Raw genomic sequence first — 23,837 nt, forward strand, 5'->3', positions numbered from 1 at the left:
TCATTTGTCATAGTGGGTTTTTTTAAGGCCCTGGCTAAAAATGTATTGCTCTTGTCCCCATGTTTGCAGTAAATTCTCTTTTTAAAAAAGAGAACACTTTTTTGTAGCAACTTCCAGGTCTCCAAAAGCTCATTAGAAGATCTAAAAGCCAGATCGTACCTACTAGATGATTCTAGATGCATTATTTTAAGGGCAAGAGCAGAAATTTCCCTGCCGCGTTCCTTTTCCGTTTGACCCCTAGTTTTATAAGCTCGCATTTGATTACACATTTGTGGGATTCCCACATGACCAAATTTGTGGATTTGCCACTCATGTTAAGTGCAAAATAGTTACTGATCTGATCAGCAATATGTTGTTGAGAAACTGTGTCTGTCAGCAAGGAAGCATTTAATCTACCGTTCAAAACTTTAGATTGTTGTAGTGAGATTTCCAAAGTTACTGAGATGGGGCATGATGATTGTATGATGATATTTGCTTTCTAGGAGAGGATAAGTCCTTTTGTGAGATGAAAATGTAATCAATTTAAAAATGTCTATTGTGGAGTATTCAGTAAAAAGTGTACTCTTTACCAGATGGGAACATTGTGCACCAGGAATCGACTAAAGATAAAGACTGAAGTAAGAGCTTTACTCTTTTGATGAATTCGTAGGTCACACAGGATTTCCCAGAGGATGTAATGGATTCAAGGAAATGTTAAAATCCCCCCTTAATATCAGACAACTTGAAGCAGACCCTTTGAGCTCCTGGACAATTTGGCTGCAAAAGGAAATGTGCGAGGTGTTCAGGAAATAGACATTGTCTAAGGTTACAAGCTTACCAGTGTAGGTACCTTTAAGAAACAAGATTTTCCCCTCTTGGTCTACCAATTGTTGTAGCATAATAAAAGGGCCTTCTCTACTCACTAAAATAGAAACCCCTTCAGATTTCGAAATTGGACTAGGTACATGATAGGCTGTTGTAAAAAATGTATTCATAAGTCTGGAAATCTTTTGTGCTTTAGAATGTGTTTCCCGAAGGAAAATGAATAAAGGACTTGTCTTTTTAAGTTCTCTCAAAAGTGAATATTTAAGACCTTTATATTATGTGATATTACCATAGGCTGTTTCCCTAAAGACGTATATACTATGTCTAGGGTATTTCTAAATTTCAGATAAAAAGTCTTAAAGTGTTACTAAACCCAGGACCCTGCATTCACTATATCTGGTCTCTCTCAGTACACAGAACAAATGCAATTATTTTAGTAAACATAAGCTGCTAAATACCTTTTCTCATCAGCAGTTAGCTTGCTTGTAGGAGCTTGTAGGAGGAGTTTTTTTTCTGCTCTAGGAGGATGCAAAACCACTGACCTCTGTCTGGACAGTGCTGATTGGCCCTGTGCTGATCACATGCACTCTCCCAAGAAAAAAAACAAAAACAAAAAAAACCTCTCTAGCAATATACACCAAACAGCATGTGCTGAGTATCTCCACACGATATGTCTTATCAGGAGATAACAAGGGGAGGATCATAGAAAACAGAATCAAAAAGCATTTTTACACAATGAAGAGGATTAAGCCCTCAGGTTCCACAGTGAGTATAACAAGCATGCTTTACTACATATACAGACTGATTTTACTGTTGTGGGTTTAGTAACACTTTAAAGGATAGAAGGATAAAGGATAAAAATTGGCTTAAGGTACAAATACTGGGTATAATACCTCCAGATAATCAAGTACCTAAAAGGTTCAAAATGTAGTCAACAAGTCAACACGAGAAGAAATTAGAAACCAATGTTAGGCAAAATACACTACCTGTAAGGGATTGTGGGACGGTTGGTAGTATATGAGCACTCTAAACTAAATATACTAGCAGATAAAGTCATAGACTAAAGGGTCCTTAGCTTCATTAAAGAACATCATGAATATTCCAATGAGTCTCCCTAACCACCAAGTCTGTATATTAAAGCCGTACCCCACCTAACAGTACACTGAACTTAACAAAATATCATTATGATTGTAAATAAAGTACCATTCCCCAGATCACAGCAAGAACTGAATCAAAAGTATGAACAGCTGGGTATTGGGCACTGTCAAAAGAGCCATGGCATGTATGAGCCTAGAACGTTATAAAGTAAAATAGCATAGGATATGACTTGAAAGCCCAAAAACATCACATTTCTCTGAAAATAGACATAACCTTTTATGATATCTTAACCCATGTGTGGGGGCTTAAGGCTACACACTTTACCAAAGTGTCATCTGCTCATGTCCAAACAATTGACAATGGTAAACATATTGATACATGCAGAGAACATCAATTGGCAAGTTCTGTTGTACTCCGGCTTTCCAGAGTGGGAATGCTTAGTATTTGGTTATCCAAAAAGAAAGTAACTTGTAAGCCATAGCTAAGTTTCCACAATAGTAACGTTCTTACAAAGTCCAAAGAAAGTACTTATCTGCTATTGTATCAACATGACGTTTAGATATTAGGTAATGTAAAAAGTGCAGGCCAAATAAAGAACACAAACATTGCAAAGGCCTGGTTGAAATAACCCATCTAGGAGGTCTCACCATATTGTAAACAAGTTCACCAAATAAGGTATTCATGTCTGCCCTATAGGCCTAATTGCAAGACATGGGGGTTCCATTCCTGGACGGAGTATAGCTTCCGCCTCTTCATTTCTTGGATGGGCGATTGTCATATGTAGAGAGAGTGGAATACAGTAGACTGCACACTTGTGCTGGAAGCCAAACTCCTGATACCACTCAGGGAGTTCCAGCATTTGTATTTGGAGAGAGTCACAAAATTCGAGCAAATCATCAGAAATGCGTAACATTAGTTGCTTGCCATTATACATGTAGGAAAGACCTTTATCACAAAGTATTTCCAATAGGGGGCATAGTGCCTTTCTATTTTTGAGGGTAATCAGTGACAAATTCTGGAAAAATGCTATGGTATCACCATTAAAGGTAATTAATTCTGTCTTGCTTTAGCCAGGATTTCTTCTTTCAAGTCAAAACTCTGTAAACAGCAGAAATGTCTCTGGGTGGAGCAGTATCTGGTCCATGCACACTCTTTCCCCACTGCAGACACATAAAAATTGATGTACCTGTCTTTGACAGGTACATGAATTGGGTACAAGCGCAGACACTTTCAGTACTGCGCACAGCTAGATTTCTAAAGGGTGTCTACAACACCCATTTTGAATTCCCCTAAATTTTTTCTTGCATATGAGGTAAATTGTATTTAATAAACAAGTCTTTCCTTTTCTTTTTATGTTTGCTACATCACCAAAAGAAACAATAATAGATGATTAGTTAAGCTAATGTACCACTAATAACCAGGGTCTCAAAAGTAATGCATACAATATAATGTTTGATGTTAAAAAAAACTATTATAAATGCATATCCTACAAAAACGTTCATTTTACATAAACATTACCTATAGAATTATATGGTCTAGCAGACCCGTAACGTGAAAAACATGATTCACAGTAAATCCCAATATGCTCTTCTTGTGCTTGTGTGGGTTTCCTTGGAGTAATATAGTTTCTTCCCATACTCAGAAGACATGCTGGTAAGTTAATTGGCTTATTATGTGTATGTATGCATGTGAGGCAGGGACCTTAAATTATAAGCTTCCTGGGGACAGGGCTGATGTAAATGTATAATATGTAAAGTTCTGAGTAAATTGTTGGTGCTATACAGGCAGTCCCCGAGTTAAGTACATTCGGCTTATGTAATACTCATACTTACGTACACTTCCCTCGGGACCGGAAGTCAAGCTGTCAGCATTCTTGTGCAGCAAGCTGATAAGAGACTAGCTGATAAGAGACATCAGAGAGACATAAGAGACAGAGACATCCATTGCTCGTTACTTGTGGGGCTAGCAGTGTCTGCCCACTATCTCCAAAGTGATTTAAGACTGTCTGTCTGCACCTCCGGGGAGAGGAAAGGAGAGGCTGTCAGGCTGCTCACTGAAGTGATCCTCCGTCTGTGCAGGGGGGAGGGGGCAGCGTGTGCTGTGTAAAGGAGAGCAGAGTTCTCTCATACAGTACATTACAGTACAGTGTATTTTTACCCTGCAATAATGCAATAAAACATTTACATGCACATAAAAGTTAAATATGTTAAGGCAAACATGTGTCCAAGCTGCAGTTCTTATGCAAAACACCAGTTTAGAGCCTCTTGAGGTTTTACTGCTTTCTGTAACCTTATTACAAAAACGTAATCTAATATCCTGTCGTTTGGTTAGTAGTTAGTGCTTATAAAAGTGCCTGATTCAACTTATGAACAAATTCGACTTATGAACAAACCTACAGTCCCTATCTTGTACGTAACCCGGGGACTGCCTGTACTTGTAATAAATACATAAATAGATGTTATCAATGCCCCCACATCTAACACCCTGGAAAGAGAGACAGTGTGACCCTATGTTTGGACAAATTGCTATTTTTTTTTAAGTATGTGGCTGTAATCTATTCTATTCATCTGTAGTATAATTTTATGTCTCCTCCTTCTCATTCCAATTACTGACCATGTAAATCAAGATTTCAAAATTTAATGCAGACACAAAGGGCAAAGTTTTTGTTTCCAGAGTCATGGAGAGTGTTTCATTGCCTAGGTACCATATCATTTTTTGTTTGAACTGAATTTTTCATTCAGTCAATCAGATTCCATTGTTTTTCTAGCCCCACTCATCAAGCTGAAATCAGGTTTATTATTAACCTGCTTTACTGATGATCATCTGCAGAGGGAAATTATTAGTTCATTGGTCAGTTTTCATTTACAAGTGTGTTTTTTTGTTGAAAATTGCAATCAGACAATTGTAAATTTCCAGCATGATGATTCTCTTTTCAAATTATTTCACCTAGTTTTGTCTTGTAGAAATTCTCAGTATTGCCACCAAGTGGTAGTCCTGGGGCATTACCCATTTGCCACCAAATGTTTAAAGTTGAAGCTCTGATATCCTTTAGGAACTCCAATCTAGGTTCCGCCTTCCAACTACAATGAATTTTTATTACTTACAACTTAAACACGAGGTGGCTGCACAGTAACCCTCTTCTGAGAGGACCCTTTCCCCCACCCCATCTTTAATTTCATACAAATTGCTATCACCACTAAGGGTTTCATGTCCTGTTGCCATAGCATGCTCCCTACTTCATATCTGGAGGATTACCCCAGAAAACTGATAGATCTGTGGGAGAGAGATGTGTTTGATGAGGGTCAATAAGAAAGTACCCTGGAGTCTGTATATCTTCCCTAAATATGGTGCATTTACCCCTTCAAAGTTGCATACAATGGGTCTCCTGGATACTCTTTTATGTAGTAGGTGCAGTACAGACTGAGGATCCTCATACATATGCTCTGGTGCTGCCCCAGACTTCATAGGTACTGAACCACTATTTTAACTACTATCAGTTCAATCTTTCAATCAGATGTTACAATTGATCCTAAATTGCACCTGCTTGGAATCTGGGAAATAGGTACCAATTATCAGACCACTCCAAAGCAGCAATTTCAAGTGCCCTGTTTCAATCTAGGAACCTTTTTTTTACAGCACTGGAAGTTGGAGCATCCTACAACACATATGGAGTGGATCTAACATACCGTATGGGCTCTTTAAAATAAGAATAACGCCAAAGGTACTCTGCACTTAGAAGGTTAAGCAATACCCTACAACCTCTATGGATAGTGTGCTGATACCATATACCAGACACGTATTCACTGGGTGGTAGAGCACTGCTTAAGAGTGATTGTTATTTACTCTTTATTGTCTATATGGGCCCAACTGTACACCTTGAGCATGTTATTTTCCAGAAGAAGGGGTGCCTTGGGAATTTTTACAAAGTATGGGACTGATCTTGTGATGGGCAGACATTTATAAAGTGCTTAATCTTTTAGTTACAAATCCAGAGATAAGTATCTGTGCTATTGTTGTCATTATAGCACACCTTATTTAGTGATTTCTTTGGTCTACTGTGACTGTAATGTTAAAGTACTCTGTTTAATGCCTGTTAAATTGCTCTGGAGAATTTCGTAGCATCTTCAATAAACTTTACCTGATTACAAAAAAAAAAAAATCTGAATGCAATATCTAACTATGAGCAAAACGGTCTGGTTCATGGGATGTTCGATAAACCCAATGTGAAGCCTTAAAATTGGAATCTTAAAACTTGTTCCCACTGAATTCTATAGGAGATAAACAGCCCTGGGGGCATGTATAAATGAAAAAAAATATAAATAAATAAAAATATGGAACGGCAAGTTCCTTTTAATGTGACTTTGAGGGTGACATGGGAAAACACCATACATACTTGAGAGATGCTTTTAAGCAGGATGTGGTATTACAGAACAATACACTTCTCATGAACAATGATCTATGAAAACCTCTTTGTCTCATTTCCTGGTTACACAAGGATCCCCTGCACTAAAGGCATAGCTGCACATTAAAAACATGTCTATAGAGTTGCTGTGCTTAACCTTAATGTACACCCACCAGCCACTTTATTAGGTACACCTGTTCAATTGCTTGATAACACAAATTGCTAATCAGAAAATCACATGGCAGCAACTCAATTCATTTTGACATTTAGATTTGGTGAAGACGACTTGTTGAAGTTCAAACCAAGCGTAAGAATGGGGAAGAAAAGTGACTTTGAATGTGGCATGGTTGTTGGTGCCAGATGGGCTGGTCCAAGTATTTCAAAAACTGGAATTTTCATGCACAACCATCCCTAGAGTTTACAGAGAATGTTCCAAAAAAAGAAAATATCCAATGAACGGCAGTTGTGTGGATGAAAATGCCTTGTTGATTTCAGAGAACAGAGGAGAATGGCCAGACTGGTTTGAGATGATAGAAAGGCAACAGTAATTCAAATAACCACTCTTTGCAACCAAGGTATGCACAATGCACAACACGTCGAACCTTGAAGCAGATGGGCTACAGCAGCAGAAGCCAACACCGGGTGCCATTCCTGTCAGCTATGAACAGGTAATGGAAGCTACAATTCACGCAGGCTCACCAAAATTGGACAATAGAAGATTGGAAAAACGTTGCTTGGTCTAATGAGTCTTGATTTCCCTAGAGATGGTTGTGCATGAAAATTCCAGTAGATCAACTGTTGTTGAAATTCTCAGACCAGCCTGTCTGGCACCAACAACCATGCCACGTTCATAGTCAATTAAATCCCCTTTCTTCCCCATTCTGATGCTTGATTTTAACTTAAACAAGTCGTCTTCACCACTTCTAGATGCCTAAATGCATGCCACATGATTGGCTAATTAGCTATTCGTATTAGCAAGCAATTGAACAGGTGTACCTAATAAAGTGGCCAGTGAGTGTATGTATAATATTTTGTGTGTGTGTGTGTGTGTGTGTGTGTGTGTGTGTGTGTGTCAGCACCAAATCAAATAGTGAATTATATCTCAAAATCAATTATATCTCTAGGCAGCTGCCCCTTTAAGTGCAAATGCACTTAATATAAATCAAGTAAATAAAAGTAGGCGCTAGCCAATCTATAAAGTGAAATTTCAGATAATATTAAAATTATCCCATAGAACACCTGTGCAAAATTTAGTCAATACCATATTATCAAACCATATCATAAAATCAAAATAATAGTGCAGTGAAGGAAAGTCCCAAATGCCAATTTGATGTGACTGTACCAATAGTAACCAAATCTTGCAAATCTGATTGTGTTCCACCATGTGTACAGCCAAAATGGTAACTCACCAGATCCACTCAGCCAACAAAGTAGCCAGTAGGCATATAAGCACAAATCCTGTGCATTCGGTATGATGCCTAGTCATGCAGAATCCTTCAGGCTATTTCTGTTCAAATAACACTATACCACCGCCTCCATCTTTAGCAAATTTCTCCAAAGAGCCCAGAAAAATATTTATAGTGCAGCAAGTTATTATTAAAAGTATTAAAAGAAAAATCGAATTCACTCACATATAGTTGGTGCTATAGGGAGCACCAACCCAAACAGCTCACTAGGGGGATCCCTCTTTCCACACCGCCGCTCTTCACACAGTCAGTATGCATTCCACCCACCGGAAGTGATTTCAGGGGAACCAGAAATTGCGCATGCAGCTCAAGCATGCATTTCACACAAAAATATAGAAAGCCCACTGGGACGACCAATTATTAGTGGGATTAATTCCCTATATTGTTACCTATATCTCAATATTTTTCTGCAACCATTGGCATCTAGTGGGAAAGCATTTATTAACGATAGCCGAGATATTATACCCCTGTTAGAAGAAGTATCTGTTAAGAGTTCCATTTTTCTTGTTTTAGTGTGTCACGTATCTTGCTTGTGAGCCTGACGGCAGAGGAAGGCCTCTCGTACAGCTCCGGCTCGACGACCACTGAAGAGCAGGCTGGTAGCAGGCAGACATCACAGCAGGACAGGCTGGTAGCAGAGCAGGCAGGCAGTGGAGCTGGCTGGTACCAGTCAGACGTCACTGCTGGACTGGCTGATGGCAGAGCAGGCTGGTAGCAGAGCAGACATCACAGCAGGACAGGTTGTTTGCAGAGCAGTGTAGCATGCTGTATGCGGGGTCATACAGGCCGGGTCAGTAATAGATATGCGGATCGGTCATAAACAGCAGGCAGAAGAATGGTCGGGTCACAAGCCAAGGTCAGTGATAGTAGGAATAGATCAGGCATAGACAGAAGGCAAGAAGAAGCAAGCCGGGGTCAGTCACAGGTATCACTCACAGGAACAGGCACAGGAATACAGGAGGGGGAGCTGCAGATCAGACAACACAGGCTTAAAGTGCTGCTGGATTTAAATAGTCTGATTGGTGCCAACACTAGTAATGGGCAGCCGCATGTGCACACGGTCGAGTGCAAATGCCCACAACTATGCACAGCAGAATGGGCCCTCGCACATCTGCGCCTGCACCATTGTGTAAGCCCAGAGGCTTCAGCTGCATTATGGCAAGCATCTTCCTGACACAGTGGATGTAGAATTGCTGTACACAAACATTAAACAAAGATACGCACTAGAGGCAGGGAAATGGGCAATGGAGGGACTAACTGATTTAAAACAATCCTAAATCCAATTTCTTTTGGATAGATATGACAATGCCCAATAATTACTTCTGGTACCAAGGGGAGTTCTTTAACCAAATTAAAGACATTGCCATGGGGCCTAGATATGCCCCCAGTGTGACAAATATTTTTCTAAATAAATGGGTGGAAGAAGAAATGTTTTCTAAACCCTGCCCACAGTTAAAGTTCTACCGTAGGCTTATAGATTATATCAAATTCATCTAGGAAAGGAACGGAGGAAGAGGTATGCTTATTTTTAACCCAGATGGGCCAGAATGTATATGATATCAAATTATTGGAGAGTTGGAACCGTGACAGAGTACAATTTTTGGATCTAGAAATTGTTACTTTTAATGTACAGGTGGCAAACCTTTGGCAATATAGTGTATACTGTATATATAGTGTGTGTGTATATATATATATATACTGTATATATCATTTATTTATTTTGTGCGCGGGGTGCAGGAAGAAGTTACAACTAGCACTTGTTTGTAGCATGTCAGCACATAGTTGTATCATAAAATTATATGCATCAAGGTACTGTTCTGGACATTAATACTAAAAATCTTAGAGATAGGCAACTCCTATAAACATATTGATTAGTGGCTCCAAATTAATAACTACTGCAGTAGGGAACAGACACAAAAAGATACACTCAGCATTTTTCAAAATCATTGTTCTGTTTATTTTGCACATTTGAAGTTTTTTATACACATGATTACATAGGTATCACATTAATATTACAATTGTACTTTTATGGTAACAAGGGGCGTTACATAGGCAGGCTAATTTCTAATCAGGACTTGAAGGAATGCAAACATAATGAAAACATTATTAATTCAGTGTGCACAAGGAGTGCAGTATACAATATAGGCAAAGCATACAAAATAGAATACAATTTATACAGAATTTACAAATTTCCTTTACAGTACCATGTATTATTCCTTAAGTATCATATACAGTATATAGTATTCCCCTATTGCCATAGCGACCAGTACATTTATTTTGAAATAGGAACAGGCAGGCCTAAAGCAAGGGGCATACGATCTACATGTGCAGTCTCCTTCTCCTCCTCCTTCTTCTCCTTTTCTTTTTATGGCAAAATATCAAAAAAGGATATCCCAAACACAGCGTATGCAAACATTTTGCAATATGCCACAATAAAGATCCATCATGTGTGTTTTTTTGTGAATAGAAAAATATAAAAAACATTGGAGGGGCAGCAACAAAGTTCTAACCCTAAGTCAAGCTGAATCAAAATGGATATTTGCAATGCAAACTCAGGCCCCGAAAGGCCTTAACATTGATTTTAACCTGCATTGTTTTATCAGTGATTTTTACCAGTATATGTTTAAAATATTGGATTTCTTATAATAAAATGCATGACATCAGCGAATAATGAATACTACAAATAGATAAAATCTGATACTCCTATATATATACCCATGGAATAACCTCATATCATGTCTGCTGGAAGTACATGAATGGGAGGTATATTGCCTCACTTATTTTTTGTATTTTTTCAGTCCAGAGATGATTGGTAAAAAGAGGTGGCTACAAAACCTGAATACCTATAAAAATTGGAAAAACTAGGACCAGCCAGCCTATACTACCTAACTAATGGTCATGATGAATTGTACTGCCTTAAAAACCTATTATTCCATTTTGTTTTTTTCCAGCATGAGATAGGATTATAAGAGCACCATCTTGTGGTCAAATTAGAATATGGATAGGTGTTCATTAATATGGTACTTATGGCAGGGTTTTAATATGCGGTATATTCTTTTATATATATTTTTTTTATATATATCATATTTCTGAGTACTTTCTAGGTAGTTATATATCTATGGGTCTATGTGTTGAGGTGAGGGGCAATCCAGCTGGTGACAGATTCATTTCCCGAGACCACCTGCATCTGAAGTTATCTGCATTTGTTTCACAACAATAGGACTTATTCTTTACGTGGACTTTTTGTGTGGTCATTGCCACGATTGTTATTTTATTTTTGGAGATTGGTGGTTCTTTTTCACACTTTAGACACAAGGTGCTTATATTATGCTGGGCTTCTCCCATGCATGGGATTGATCATATTGGAGGTGTTTAAAAGGGGCACGTCTTGTTCTAGGAGTTTTTTTGTTTATGAAGGTCACTTTCTGTTATAAGTGTCACATTTATTTCACTTTATTTATGGGGATCATTTAGGACCTTTTTGGTCCCATGGATAGTGTCATTGCACGCACATTTGTGCATTTAAGGAATTATGGTCACTTATGTGGATGCCATTTTGTGGCCATCTGGGAGCACACTGTTTATCACATTTTAGCCTTCAGCATTAGGATGGCTATTTATTATTCACCATTCATTGTGATTCCATTACTGATCTATTCCTTCGGTCAGCACTTTTCCAGAGTGATTCTTGTCATTTAATTTCACCAGTCTATATTAAACATTATTAGATGTAATTTTCAGACATCTGGGAGCACATTACTTTATAGCATTATGGGAGGTTTCTTCACATTTCCTTTGTACACTTCTATATACTGATCATTTTTCTTGGTCAGTCCGTGGCTTTGTTTCTTTCTTTTGTCTTTTTGTTTTTTTTGTAATTTATAAACATCATACATATGTGGGTAATATTTTCACTGAATTAATCAGTATTGATTTACACTGTTTATTTTTATTTTAATATGTATATGAAGTCCTAGCATCTCTGGAATAGATCTACACCATTTTGTTTTGTATATACTACTTAGTTATGACTTCCATTGCCATAGCTGCCACTATATTTAGGAAATCACCTCAGTAAAAAGAAAAATGGATAAGCTGGCCTGAAGTAAGAGGCTTTTCCCCGGCCAAGATGAAACAAATAGGAATGACAATGTAAACTAGGTGGAAGTCTTATTCAAAGAACCCAATGAAAGAGAACAGGACATAATAACTGACACATGCAACAGAGTTGTAAAGCAGATTCATAAAGTGATTTGTTCTATGGAATATATCAATTCAAAACAATTATTCAGTATTGAACTAAAAAAGAATGGTGTACAGTTAATCAATAAAAATCAAAATATGTACTGTATGATCTAAAGACAGCTTGTCAAGAAGATAATTAAAACATTAAAAGGTCAGCTAAGGTGGAAACCGCTAGAGAGCATCAACATGAAAGAGTCACATGAATTCAATGAAGCCATCCATAGTTCTTTTGCCTGGCAGCAAAAAACAAAAATGATGGTATACTAGCAGAGGTAATGGCATTGGCTACAGTATAAGGATTACCACCTTGTCTGTGAGAACAAAGCGAGAATTCTCTGATGAGTTATAGAACCAAATTTTTCTAGCAAAAAAATTAATAGTAGACACTCTGTGATATCTTTGCATTGGAGAGTGTGTGACACTTAAAAGTACAGGCAGTCCCCGGGTTACGTACAAGATAGGGACTGTAGGTTTGTTCATAAGTCGAATTTGTTCATAAGTTGAATCAGGCACTTTTATAAGCACTAACTACTAACCAAACGACAGGATATTAGATTACGTTTTTGTAATAAGGTTACAGAAAGCAGTAAAACCTCAAGAGGCTCTAAACTGGTGTTTTGCATAAGAACTGCAGCTTGGACACATGTTTGCCTTAACATATTTAACTTTTATGTTTTACATTTTACATGCTCCATTATTCTACTCTTATCTTTTAAAATTGTTGAAATTGTTGACGGAGCATAACCATATGCTTTGCAAATGGATGATGATTTTTCACCACTCTCTGATCTCTTTATTATTTCTACTTTATCTTCCAAGGAGATTGTTTTTCTTTTCTTTGCTGTGCCAGCACTTGCATCAGCTTTTTGCTTTGGAGGCATTATTGCAGGGTAAAAATACACTGTACTGTAATGTACTGTATGAGAGAACTCTGCTCTCCTTTACACAGCACACGCTGCCCCCTCCCCCCTGCACAGACGGAGGATCACTTCAGTGAGCAGCCTGACAGCCTCTCCTTTCCTCTCCCCGGAGGTGCAGACAGACAGTCTTAAATCACTTTGGAGATAGTGGGCAGACACTGCTAGCCCCACAAGTAACGAGCAATGGATGTCTCTGTCTCTTATGTCTCTCTGATGTCTCTTATCAGCTAGTCTCTTATCAGCTTGCTGCACAAGAATGCTGACAGCTTGACTTCCGGTCCCGAGGGAAGTGTACGTAAGTATGAGTATTACGTAAGCCGAATGTACTTAACTCGGGGACTGCCTGTAAAGGCGTATAAGCACACACACCAAAGCCCCCCTTGGATTTTATTGGTGGGTACACCTCATTGTGGTCCTTAGCCACACCTGTACTGATAGCAGCTGACCAGGAAAAGAAACAGAGCATGATACACTGCTGACAGGTAATGTGAACAACAGAAGTAGGCAAAAAGCCTGGGTAGTGAACAAGCTAAGTTAGATATACGCTGAAGTCAGTAAACAGAGAAACAGGAATACAGGAAATACCATGGACTGTAGCCTGGAGCTAGGAAATTAAACTAATGCTCAAGCAACAGGTGGTGTTCTGAGAAGCTAAACAGTGAGCTTGATTTACTGGCCAAACAGGGACTCTGAAACAAAATTAAAAGGGCAACCTGAGCTGTGATAGTGAAAACCCAGCCATTTTGCCATCCATCACTACTATTTAACTGAATTGATGTGCTTACAAGTGATCATATCTCCTGAACCACTTGCCCTGCAGAAGATTTACCCCCCTTCCTGACCAGGCCATTTTTTGCGATACACACTGCGTTACTTTAACTGACAATTGCACAGTCATGCAACACTGCATCCAAATGAAATGTATGTCATTTTTTTCCCCACAAATAGAGCTTTCTTTTAGTGGTATTTGATCACCTGTGTGGTTTTTATTTTTTGTGCTATAAACAAAAAACACAATTTTGAAAAAAAAAAACAATATAAAACATATCCAGTAAAAAAATATAAAACATCTAATTTTATCATAAATTAGGCCAAAATGTATTCTGCTACATGTCTTTGCTTTTTACTAGTAATGGCGGCAATCAGCGACTTGTAGCGGGACTGAGGCGGGCATTCTGACACTGGGGATGTCAGTGATACCAAGTCAGTTCCCCTCAGTGTGCTAATACAGTGATCAGTGCTAATAAAATGGACTGACACTGTACTAATGACACTGGGCAGGAAGGGGTTAACATGTGGGGTGATCAAAGGGTTAACTGTGTGCTATGTGCTGTTTTACTAAGTGTGCTGTGTTTCACTGTAAGCACACTGCTTTTAATGGCTCTGCTCTGATCAACGGGTGCCGGCAAGACATTACCGGTCAGGACCTGGTGATTGACGGCCGCAAATGGCAGCGCGTGTGCCCCCTACCCAGAACTGCAAAATCACGTGTGTGTATATGTGTATATATATATATATATATATATATATATATATATATGTGTGTGATTTTGTGCACTCGTGCCACCCTGTAGCAGTATTTCTGCTATAGGGCGGCGTGGAAGCGGTTAAAGGCAGGGCAGCATCTTTTGTGCTGCCAGAGCCATGTATACCCATGGAATTATCTTGCTAAGGCTCTGCATCAATAATAAAGATATTCTGCTGAATCCAAATACAACTTTTGATCTAAAGAGAAGTGATGTGGATGCCAAAGCAAAAGGCCTTCTATCCAGCTTACTTTGTTGTGGCAATCATATGAGGGCTAAGCAGACAAAAGCTCATGAATATTTTCTCAAAGCAGACATTACTCCTTTGCCTGACAAGTGCTTGATGAGAATGCAGCTACTGACTTTGTTTTTTTTTGTTTACAAACTTTATTGAAAAGAAATAAACATCAATTTACCAATTATGTCACAGTTAGCAGTGATCTAAAGAGACAAACAAATGTAGATTAAGTAAAGACAATCAAGAAGCCAGAATCAAGCACATAAGAAAAAGACATTGCAACATAGCATATCAACAGCATAATATACAATTAGTAGAGTCAAATATAACATCCGCAAATATTCAGTCCAGCAATAAATGACAATGTAACATCCAACTATCACATTTAATGTCAAATAAAAGCATCATATCCATGAAAGTATAATGTATAAGTTCCATGAGCATAACCAAATCAATTCTCTGTAATACAGAGGCCAAAGGACCACAGTTGATTTCCAATGCAGAGCTATCACCCATAGGGTAGATACACAGATAGTATGAATTAATCTCAGCAGACCAGTGAGAACCCCTGGAATGGGTGAACCTAGTAAAACACATCTGCACCGATAGAACAATGGGAGAATCTACCAATGCAGATGCTACATCTGAAATCTTACTCCATATCAGGGATAGACCAGGAGAATCCCAAAACATGTGTACAAGAGTTTCAGAGAGACCACAACCCCTAAAACAGAGGTCTTAAACACCAGGGAACATAACATGAAGTCTGGATGGGGTATAGTACCAACAGGTAAGAATCTTAAAGGCCGTCTCTCAAACAGAAAGCGATCGAGAGCGACTACGAATGTTATCCATCAAGGTGTCCCAATTGTCATCCAAAAACATTGTGTTACAATCAAGTTCCCATTTTAGCTTATATGGGGGTGCGGAGGCATAGTAGGCCACCAGGAATAAGCAATATAAGTCTGAGATCAGGCCCCTACCCCTAGATGAGTCACGGCAGATTTGTTCAAAATAGGTAAGTGGGGAGGAAGGTGTCAGGCCAAAATGCAAAGAAATAAATGACGGATTTATATGTAGCGATAATATTCATGGATTGGGACATTAAACTGGGTCTGCAGGAGGTCAAAAGAGATAAATGTCCCCCCTATTTGAAAACCTGCCAGTCTAATAAGGGTTTTGAGTATACCACCATCGAAAGGCATGCAAACAGCAATAGGCCATAGCAAAATTTGGATCCCCGAAAAAAGTTGACCAAAGAGGAGCAGAGGAGGCTAGCATCAATTTAGTTTTATATTGAGACCACAATGTCAAGGTCTTAAACACGATAGTATTATAGGGTGACAATGAACGTGGTAAAATAGACCATAACAGGCCCGGGAGATAAAATGGACATATTGATTGAGACTCAAACTGAACCCAGGGGACTGTGGAGGTAATGGTAGACCATTGTGCAATTTGGGATAAACAGGGGGATAAAAAATAGAGCCAAAACTTGGGAAAGTCTAGGCCCGCTCGTTGCAATTTATATAAAATTAGAGAAGTAAAAAAGAGTTGTCTATTGCTCTAAATAAAATTATTGACCACACGTTGGAAACAATCAAGGTACGATTTAGGAACTGGTATTGGGAGTGCTCTAAATAAATAAAGGAGTTTGGGCAAAATGTTCATTTTCTCCGCCATGACTCAGACCCAGACCCAGAAGTGAAATGGTATTTACTGTGCCATGTTCAAAATGTTTATACTATGGGCTTGATTTATTGAAACGGAGGAGTGCAAAATCTGGTGCAGCTGTGCATGGTAGCCAATCAACTTTTAACTTCAACTTGTTCAATTAAAGGTTTAAAAAAATAAAACTGGAAGCTGACTGGTTTCTATGCAAAGCAGCACCAGATTTTGCACTCTCCAGTTTTAGTCAATCAACCCCATGACTTTTTCTTTACGCAAAAATGCCATTGAATGAAAACAAAATACAAAAATACTTTAAAAACCTTAAATCAAGATTTGAAGGTTGCCTTAAATCACACATAAAATTTTGCACCAATAAGATGTGCTCCTGCAAAAGTGACATTAAGAAAACCCTATTTCGTCTTCGTTTCCTGCCGGCTTTGTTCTGTTTGTAAGCAAAGCCTTGGAGAAATTTGGTCAATGACTAAATAATGATCACCAAGCATCCCCTGCCAGTTATGTTTACATACAGCAGCCTGCTTAGTAATGTCATTTGCCTTGGGAGTAGCAGTAAGGCTGCATCATTGTGTTGGTGGTTCGTCACTCATCATGATTAATGCATGATCTTCATTGCAGCATTACATAATTGATGTTGGATTTACATCAGGGGACAATTATTTTTTTTATATCTGTGGTGTCTGTATTTTTATTTAATATAAACTTATTTTTAAATGCATAACAAAGGGAACTATATACCCCTTATTCAATCACAAGGATAGGAGGGCTGGATATCTGGGAACCCTCTTATTCTAAGTGCCCCAGAGACCCCTACAACCTCTGTTCCACGAATGTGAGATGAGGCTTTTGTCTGCATCAAAATGAGGAAATGGTATAGAGCAAGAAATGTCCTTGTTAATATTCTAGTCTTCATATAAAAGGAATGATATATACGTTCCTTTATCAAACTATATATAACAAAGTTGCAACACTAGAAGTGAGACTTCACCACCACCAGACGTGCTGACTTCAGAACATATAAGAGGTCAAACCAAACATGTGACATATGTGCTCAAAAAAGTCAATAACACCATCATCTGACAGTCCAAATGGACCACTCATCAGAATTAAGGACCTCACTGCATGTAAAGAGGTCAATACATGCTTGGGACTCCAAAGGCAGGGTATTCTGAATGATTTCCAAGCACGAATATTCTCCAGATAATGTGATCATAAAAGAGAATTTGTTTTTCATCTAGTGTAGGAACGTCTTTTATTAAATCACATAACATGAGTTAAAGCCAGAAAAGAAACTTACACAAAAAATATGTTGCCTGAATAGAGCCAAAAGTGTATGATGTTAGTACACACATTTCTGCTCTACAGGCTTCATCATACAGAATGTGATCAAGGGCTAGATGGCTAGCTGGCTTCACCAACTCTCCAGAAAGGTAACCTCACAGTGTTAAGGGCATGTGGCCTGGTATTGTTTAAGAAAAGGGGTCACACACTAATTTCTTCAATCCTTTGTTTAATGTGCAGCTGAATTGCATGCTAAGACTAGTGTCTGTAATTGATTTTGTGGAGGATCCATGCCATTTTTTCTAAAAAGAACCATACAACGCCACCATCTAGATGAGGCATATTGTCCCTGTGTTCATCCAAAACTTAAAATGGATGTTAATCCATCAGCAATTAGATTTTTTTTAGTGATGTAGATCCAGTATCAATAAGAATGAGTTACAATCTGTTGACATGAAAACCCTGTCATGATGACACTGTCCCATTGCAACTTCTGTCACAAATAATAGCCCCCAAAACAGCTGCTGAATGCAAATATAACTGGAATGGGATGCTGGGTGATGTCCTTGACCAATAAGGGTCATCACCATAATTGATCAAGGATGTCTCCTAGAGTCCTTGGCAGTTTATTTACGTTTTGAAACAAATTGGTGGGAATAGCAGTAGTGATATCAATACTAAATGAATAGCTTATAGATGGTGGATGGAAAATCTGGCATTTTGTTAGCCCGTTCTCCGTACTGAAAACAGGCTGGGTTTGTGTCAATCTCATGTTCACCCCAACTGTAAAGCTCATGCCTAGTGACAGCCCAGTTTGAAAACTAGCAAGCGTGCACTGATAACTCTCCAAAGGGAGATGCAGATCAACATTCCCGTCTGCATGCAATGTACAATACTGGGACTGATCATGCATACCATCCCACTTATCTCTCAGAAAGTACAATCAGACTGAAATACATGTGTCAGTTTCAACAGAAAAGAAATAGGAAACACACTAATGAATTTTGCTGATATATGTATAGAATACAGTTTTTTTTAATAAGTGGACAGTCATTAATCCAGCATGATAGTGAGTTGTATTAAACATTATTGACAACAACCATAATAACTTTTATTCTAAAAAAGTATACATTAATTTCCAAGCAATTCAAGCATTTATATTTGAAAAATGGACTTACTTTCAAGCATATAGAAATATTATGCTAATCAAAGCAATACATAAAATTTTTTACGGAGAAATTTATATAATTCTTTATTAAACCTTGGTTTGTCTGTTTATCTTGTGTTTATTCTAGACAATTGTCACACAGGAGTGATTTTAAAAGAGAAATAATGTTCATATTTATTAAACCACGGTAACCTTGATCAACATCAGTATAGAGATGAATGGTTCAGACACTAAAAACTGACGGAGAATTTCTTTGAATTTGCCAAGTGTCTCCTCTATATAGAGATGACTGTTTCAATCGTACAAGAAAAATAACTGAAAAATGTACATGTTCTATGATATAAGCAATCACTGTTGTATAATAGTGTAAGAACTCCTTTCCTCGCTGCCCTTTTTATTTGTCTTTCCATGAAAAAATGAGACAATAAGGAAGGAGAAACAACACTTGAGTAGTTTCCTCAACCAGGGTACACAAAAATACCTGATTTATCATTTAGGTTAAAAAATGAGGTTATATATATATATAGTGTGTGTATGTATATATATATTAGACCGAGAGAAGACATACTTTGGAGGCACATATGCTTCAGAAAGGTCATACAATGTTACATGAAAAACCCAGACTCAAGGCAGCTGAAGACCCCTGTGTGTCTGCACCAAATGCATCAAAACAAAGAACGACTTCAGCTCCATCCATTGTCATAATCTAATATGCTTTTATTATCCCCAAATACCATATTTTTCCCACTAGATGGAGCTAGTAATCATAGGAAAAAAAATATATATACACAAATGTCTCAAACAGTCGCACAGCTCTCATGAATAATAGCCATAATTTGCCTAATGCATATTTTTTTTACCTTTTTAGTGTATCGAAAGGAAATTTTTTTGTTTTAAATGTAACAGGAAAAGGTCAAAACCAATGTCAGGTGTTTATTTCTGTCTTTTTCCCCACTAGGGAGTTTAACCCTTCCTATTTCCCTTGATATCCCCTGACTGTTACAGGGACAAAATAAATGAAATCCAAAGATCTGAGTTGTCACTAAAACAGGAACAGAGGAAAAATCTTCCAATGGGGGCACTTGTTCTGACAGCAGCTGTTTAAGAGAAAATTCTCCTCACTCAGTACCTTGCATTTCATGCTGCTTCCACAAGGCAATAATAAAGAGAAACATCTCCAAGGGAGCATGGATAGCCAGAAAAGCCTGACTTTTGTTTAGCTCCATTCTTCTCCATCCTTGTAACCTCCCCTAAAATGTAACTCTAATCCTATTTATTGACACTCATCCCTGAAACTGTAACACTTAACCCCCACATTACTAACACTAAGTCTAACCCCTAAAGGGAGCCTTACTATTTGTACAATAACTAACATTACAAACAGTGAAAATGTGGAATAGACTCCCTCAAGAGTTGGCTCTGGCCAGCTCAGTGGATTGCTTTAAAAAAGTTCCTGGATTCTTTCTTAAATGTAACATCAAACATTCTAGTAAATAGAGTTTGCTGGGTTATTTTTACATTAGTCCAAATACTGCAAAAATTAAGGAGTACATATTGTAGCTCAGAACAGCTTTATTAACATGTCACAATATCAAAAGTAACTGAAATGTTAATTTTAACCTATTACATAGGCCCCTTAATGACCAGCTATAGCTGGGTTGAAAGCTGAAACCCAAAGCAAGTATTCCATATTCCTTGGGTAAAAAATGTTATGGTTGTGTGTGGTTGTGAGTTGGCTGTCTTTAAATCTTCTACCAAGTTCATATTGTTGTATGTTCACTAATTGAAAAGATCCATCTTCATTATTTGCCCTGGTGCTCATTGCAAATAAGCTAAATTGAGAGTTTTAATTTTCCCTGAACTTGTGGTATAAATTAGAAGATTTTTTTATAAAACTGTGCCATCTTGGAAAAAGGCTTTCAAGTCAGTGGGGTAAGTGAAATTTCACAGATGTAAAATCAATAAATCAATAATTTTGTGGTGTTTTTTAAGTATGCAATAGGTTTTAAATATCTTCTAAAGTTTATAAAACATCATAGAAGCCCTTAAATAGCAATATCTAGTGATCATTGTTACCAGGGCAGAAAATAAGTGGAAATCAAGCATTTTATAATTTTCACTGGAAAAACAGTAGAAGGTATATCTTCCATTGAAGACACCTTTTCTGGTGACCTATCTGTCACGTCTCTGAGTAGAAACTAAACTTTCCTTAATGGCCACACTGATAATATATATACAATTAAAACATGCCAAAATCAATCATTTTTCCCTGCATCCAAATTCAAAAAATGTCCCTTTTTGTAGAGTTTCACTTTGAGTGGAATGTTCTTTGCACAGTTCAACTGTTGCAAAAAACGTTTTATTCCGTTACTTAAAAATCATTACCCAACGCTTTCCTTACCCTTACCCCTATCATCACACTACTTTACCATTAAAAAGTTGATGAGAGTCAGGACGAGATAACATTCACTAACATCATTTTATCCATTTTCCTCTTGGTATCCACCATTTTACTTTTTATGATGGATGTACTGTTCTACATGATTTCGTCTTGCACAACTGTTTACAATTTGTCCTGTCTGCGAAACGGAAAGCAACATGTCATGTCTATGTTTGGAATGTGATCTATGGCTGTACATGCTCTAAATGCTTTTGTCTTCTCTTAAAACAATAAAGTATTTTTTGAAAAAAAAAAAAAAAATCTTAATTTTTCTATATGAATGCTCCAATTAAGAACTGTGAAAAGTCAGGTCAGATTGTTGGTTTGTTGATCTCTAAGCATCTAAATAGGTTCAAATATCAGGACCTGTCCTTATTTATTTTATTTGTGCAGTTTTGTGTTTTTAAGCATGTGTTTTTTAAGCCATATCATATATGCCAAACCAGTGTAAAGATAATTTTTGGCATTTAGTTTAATCTTACTTCATTATGTGCTGCAGTTCTTAGGTATATATTTCAGTAAATACAGGTGAAACTCGAAAAATTAGAATATTGTGCAAAAGTTCATTTATTTCAGTAATGCAACTTAAAAGGTAAAACTAATATATGAGATAGACTCATTACATGTAAAGCAAGATAGTTCAAGCCGTGATTTGTCATAATTGTGATGATTATGGCTTACAGCTCATGAAAACCTCAAACCTCAAACCACAATCTCAGAAAATTAGAATATTACATGCAATCAATAAAACAAGGATTGTACGTAGAACAATATCGGACCTCTGAAAAGTATACGCATGCATATGCACTCAGTACTTGGTTTGGGCCCCTTTTGCAACAGTTACTGCATCAATGCGGCGTGGCATGGAAGCTATCAGCCTGTGGCACTGCTGAGGTATTACGGAAGACCAGGATGCTTCAATAGCGGCCTTCAGCTCTTCTGCATTGTTTGGTCTCATGTCTCTCATCTTTCTCTTGGCAATGCCCCATAGATTCTCTATGGGGTTCAAGTCAGGCAAGTTTGCTGACCAATCAAGCACAGTAATCCCACAGTCATTGAACCAGGTTTTGGTAGTGTAGGCAGGTGCCAAGTCCTGCTGGAAAATGAAGTCAGCATCCCCATAAAGCTCATCTGTGGAAGGAATCATGAAGTGCTCCAAAATCTCCTGGTAGATGGCTGTGTTGATCCTGGACTTAATGAAGCACAGTGGACCAACACCAGCAGATGACATGGCTCCCCAAATCAACACAGACTGTGGAAACTTCACACTGGACTTCAAGCATCTTGCAGTGTGTGCTTCTCCATTCTTCCTCCATACTCTGGGTCCTTGGTTTCCAAATGAGATGCAAAGTTGCTCTCATTAGAAAAGAGGACTTTGGACCACTGAGCAACAGACCAGGTCTGTTTTTTTTTTTTAGCCCAGGTAAGACGCTTCTGACGTTGTTTGTTGTTCAGGAGCGGCTTGACAAGAGGAATACGACATTTGAAGCCCATGTCCAGGATCCGTCTGTGTGTGGTGGCTCTTGATGCACTGACTCCAGCCTCAGTACACTCCTTGTGAAAGTCCCCAACACTTCTGAATGGGCTTTTCTTGACAATCCTCTCCAAGCTGCGGTCATCCCTGCTGCTTGTGCACCTTTTTCTTCCACACTTTTCCCTTCCACATAACTTTATATTAATGTGCTTTGATACAGCACTTTGGGAGCATCCTACTTCTTTTGCAATTACCTTTTGAGGCTTTCCCTCCTTATGGAGGGTGTCAATGACGGTTTTCTGCACAACTGTCAGGTCTGTAGTCTTTTCCGTGATTGTGATTCCTACTGAACCAGACTGAGAGACCATTTAAAGGCTCAGAAACGCTTTGCAGGTGTTATGGCTTAATTAGCTGATTAGAGTGGGACACTTTGAGCCTAGAATATTGCACCTTTTCACAATATTCTAATTTTCTGAGATTGTGGATTTGGGGTTTTCATGAGCTGCAAACCATAATCATCACAATTATGACAAATCACGGCTTGAACTATCTTGCTTTGCATGTAATGAGTCTATCTCATATATTACTTTCACCTTTTAAGTTGCATTACTGAAATAAATGAACTTTTGCACGATGTTCTAATTTTTTGAGTTTCACCTGTAAACTGGACTTAAAAAAACGTTAAATACCTAATTCTGTTAAAGTTTAACTATTACAATTTCCTCTGTTTTCAGACGTGAACATGCACCAGAAAACATAGTTATTATATATTTGATCTTCAAATGTATTAATAAAATTGTTTTTACAGCACGAACATGTGGCTCAAATCTTCAAGGACCATCTGGCATTATAACGTCACCTAACTATCCAGTTCAGTATGAAGACAATGCACATTGTGTTTGGGTGATAACAAGTGTAAACCCTGATAAGGTATGATATATTGTTTTTGATTAATTTTTTATGATGAATAAGTTAAAGTTATCTATGCCCAATGTTCTACCATTTATGTTACTAAACATTTCAACACGGTAACATTCCCTGACCCTAAATATAACTTTATTAATGTAGTCTATAACTTATCAATCAAAT

General features: G+C 37.9%; 1 protein-coding gene across 1 annotated transcript in view; it reads left to right on the top strand.

The window, feature by feature from the left end:
* Positions 1-23,837, top strand: part of LOC149464866 (CUB and sushi domain-containing protein 1-like) — a 1,089,704-nt gene that overhangs the window by 700,789 nt on the left and 365,078 nt on the right. The window contains exon 12 of the mRNA XM_089673951.1: positions 23,557-23,678. Coding sequence (XP_089530077.1) covers positions 23,557-23,678 — 122 coding nt within the window. The remainder of the gene's footprint in view (positions 1-23,556; positions 23,679-23,837) is intronic.

The sequence above is a fragment of the Staurois parvus genome, unplaced genomic scaffold, assembly GCF_062004578.1.
Source record: "Staurois parvus isolate SC_StPar_1 unplaced genomic scaffold, SC_StPar_1.0 ptg000146l, whole genome shotgun sequence".
NCBI lineage: Eukaryota > Metazoa > Chordata > Amphibia > Anura > Ranidae > Staurois > Staurois parvus.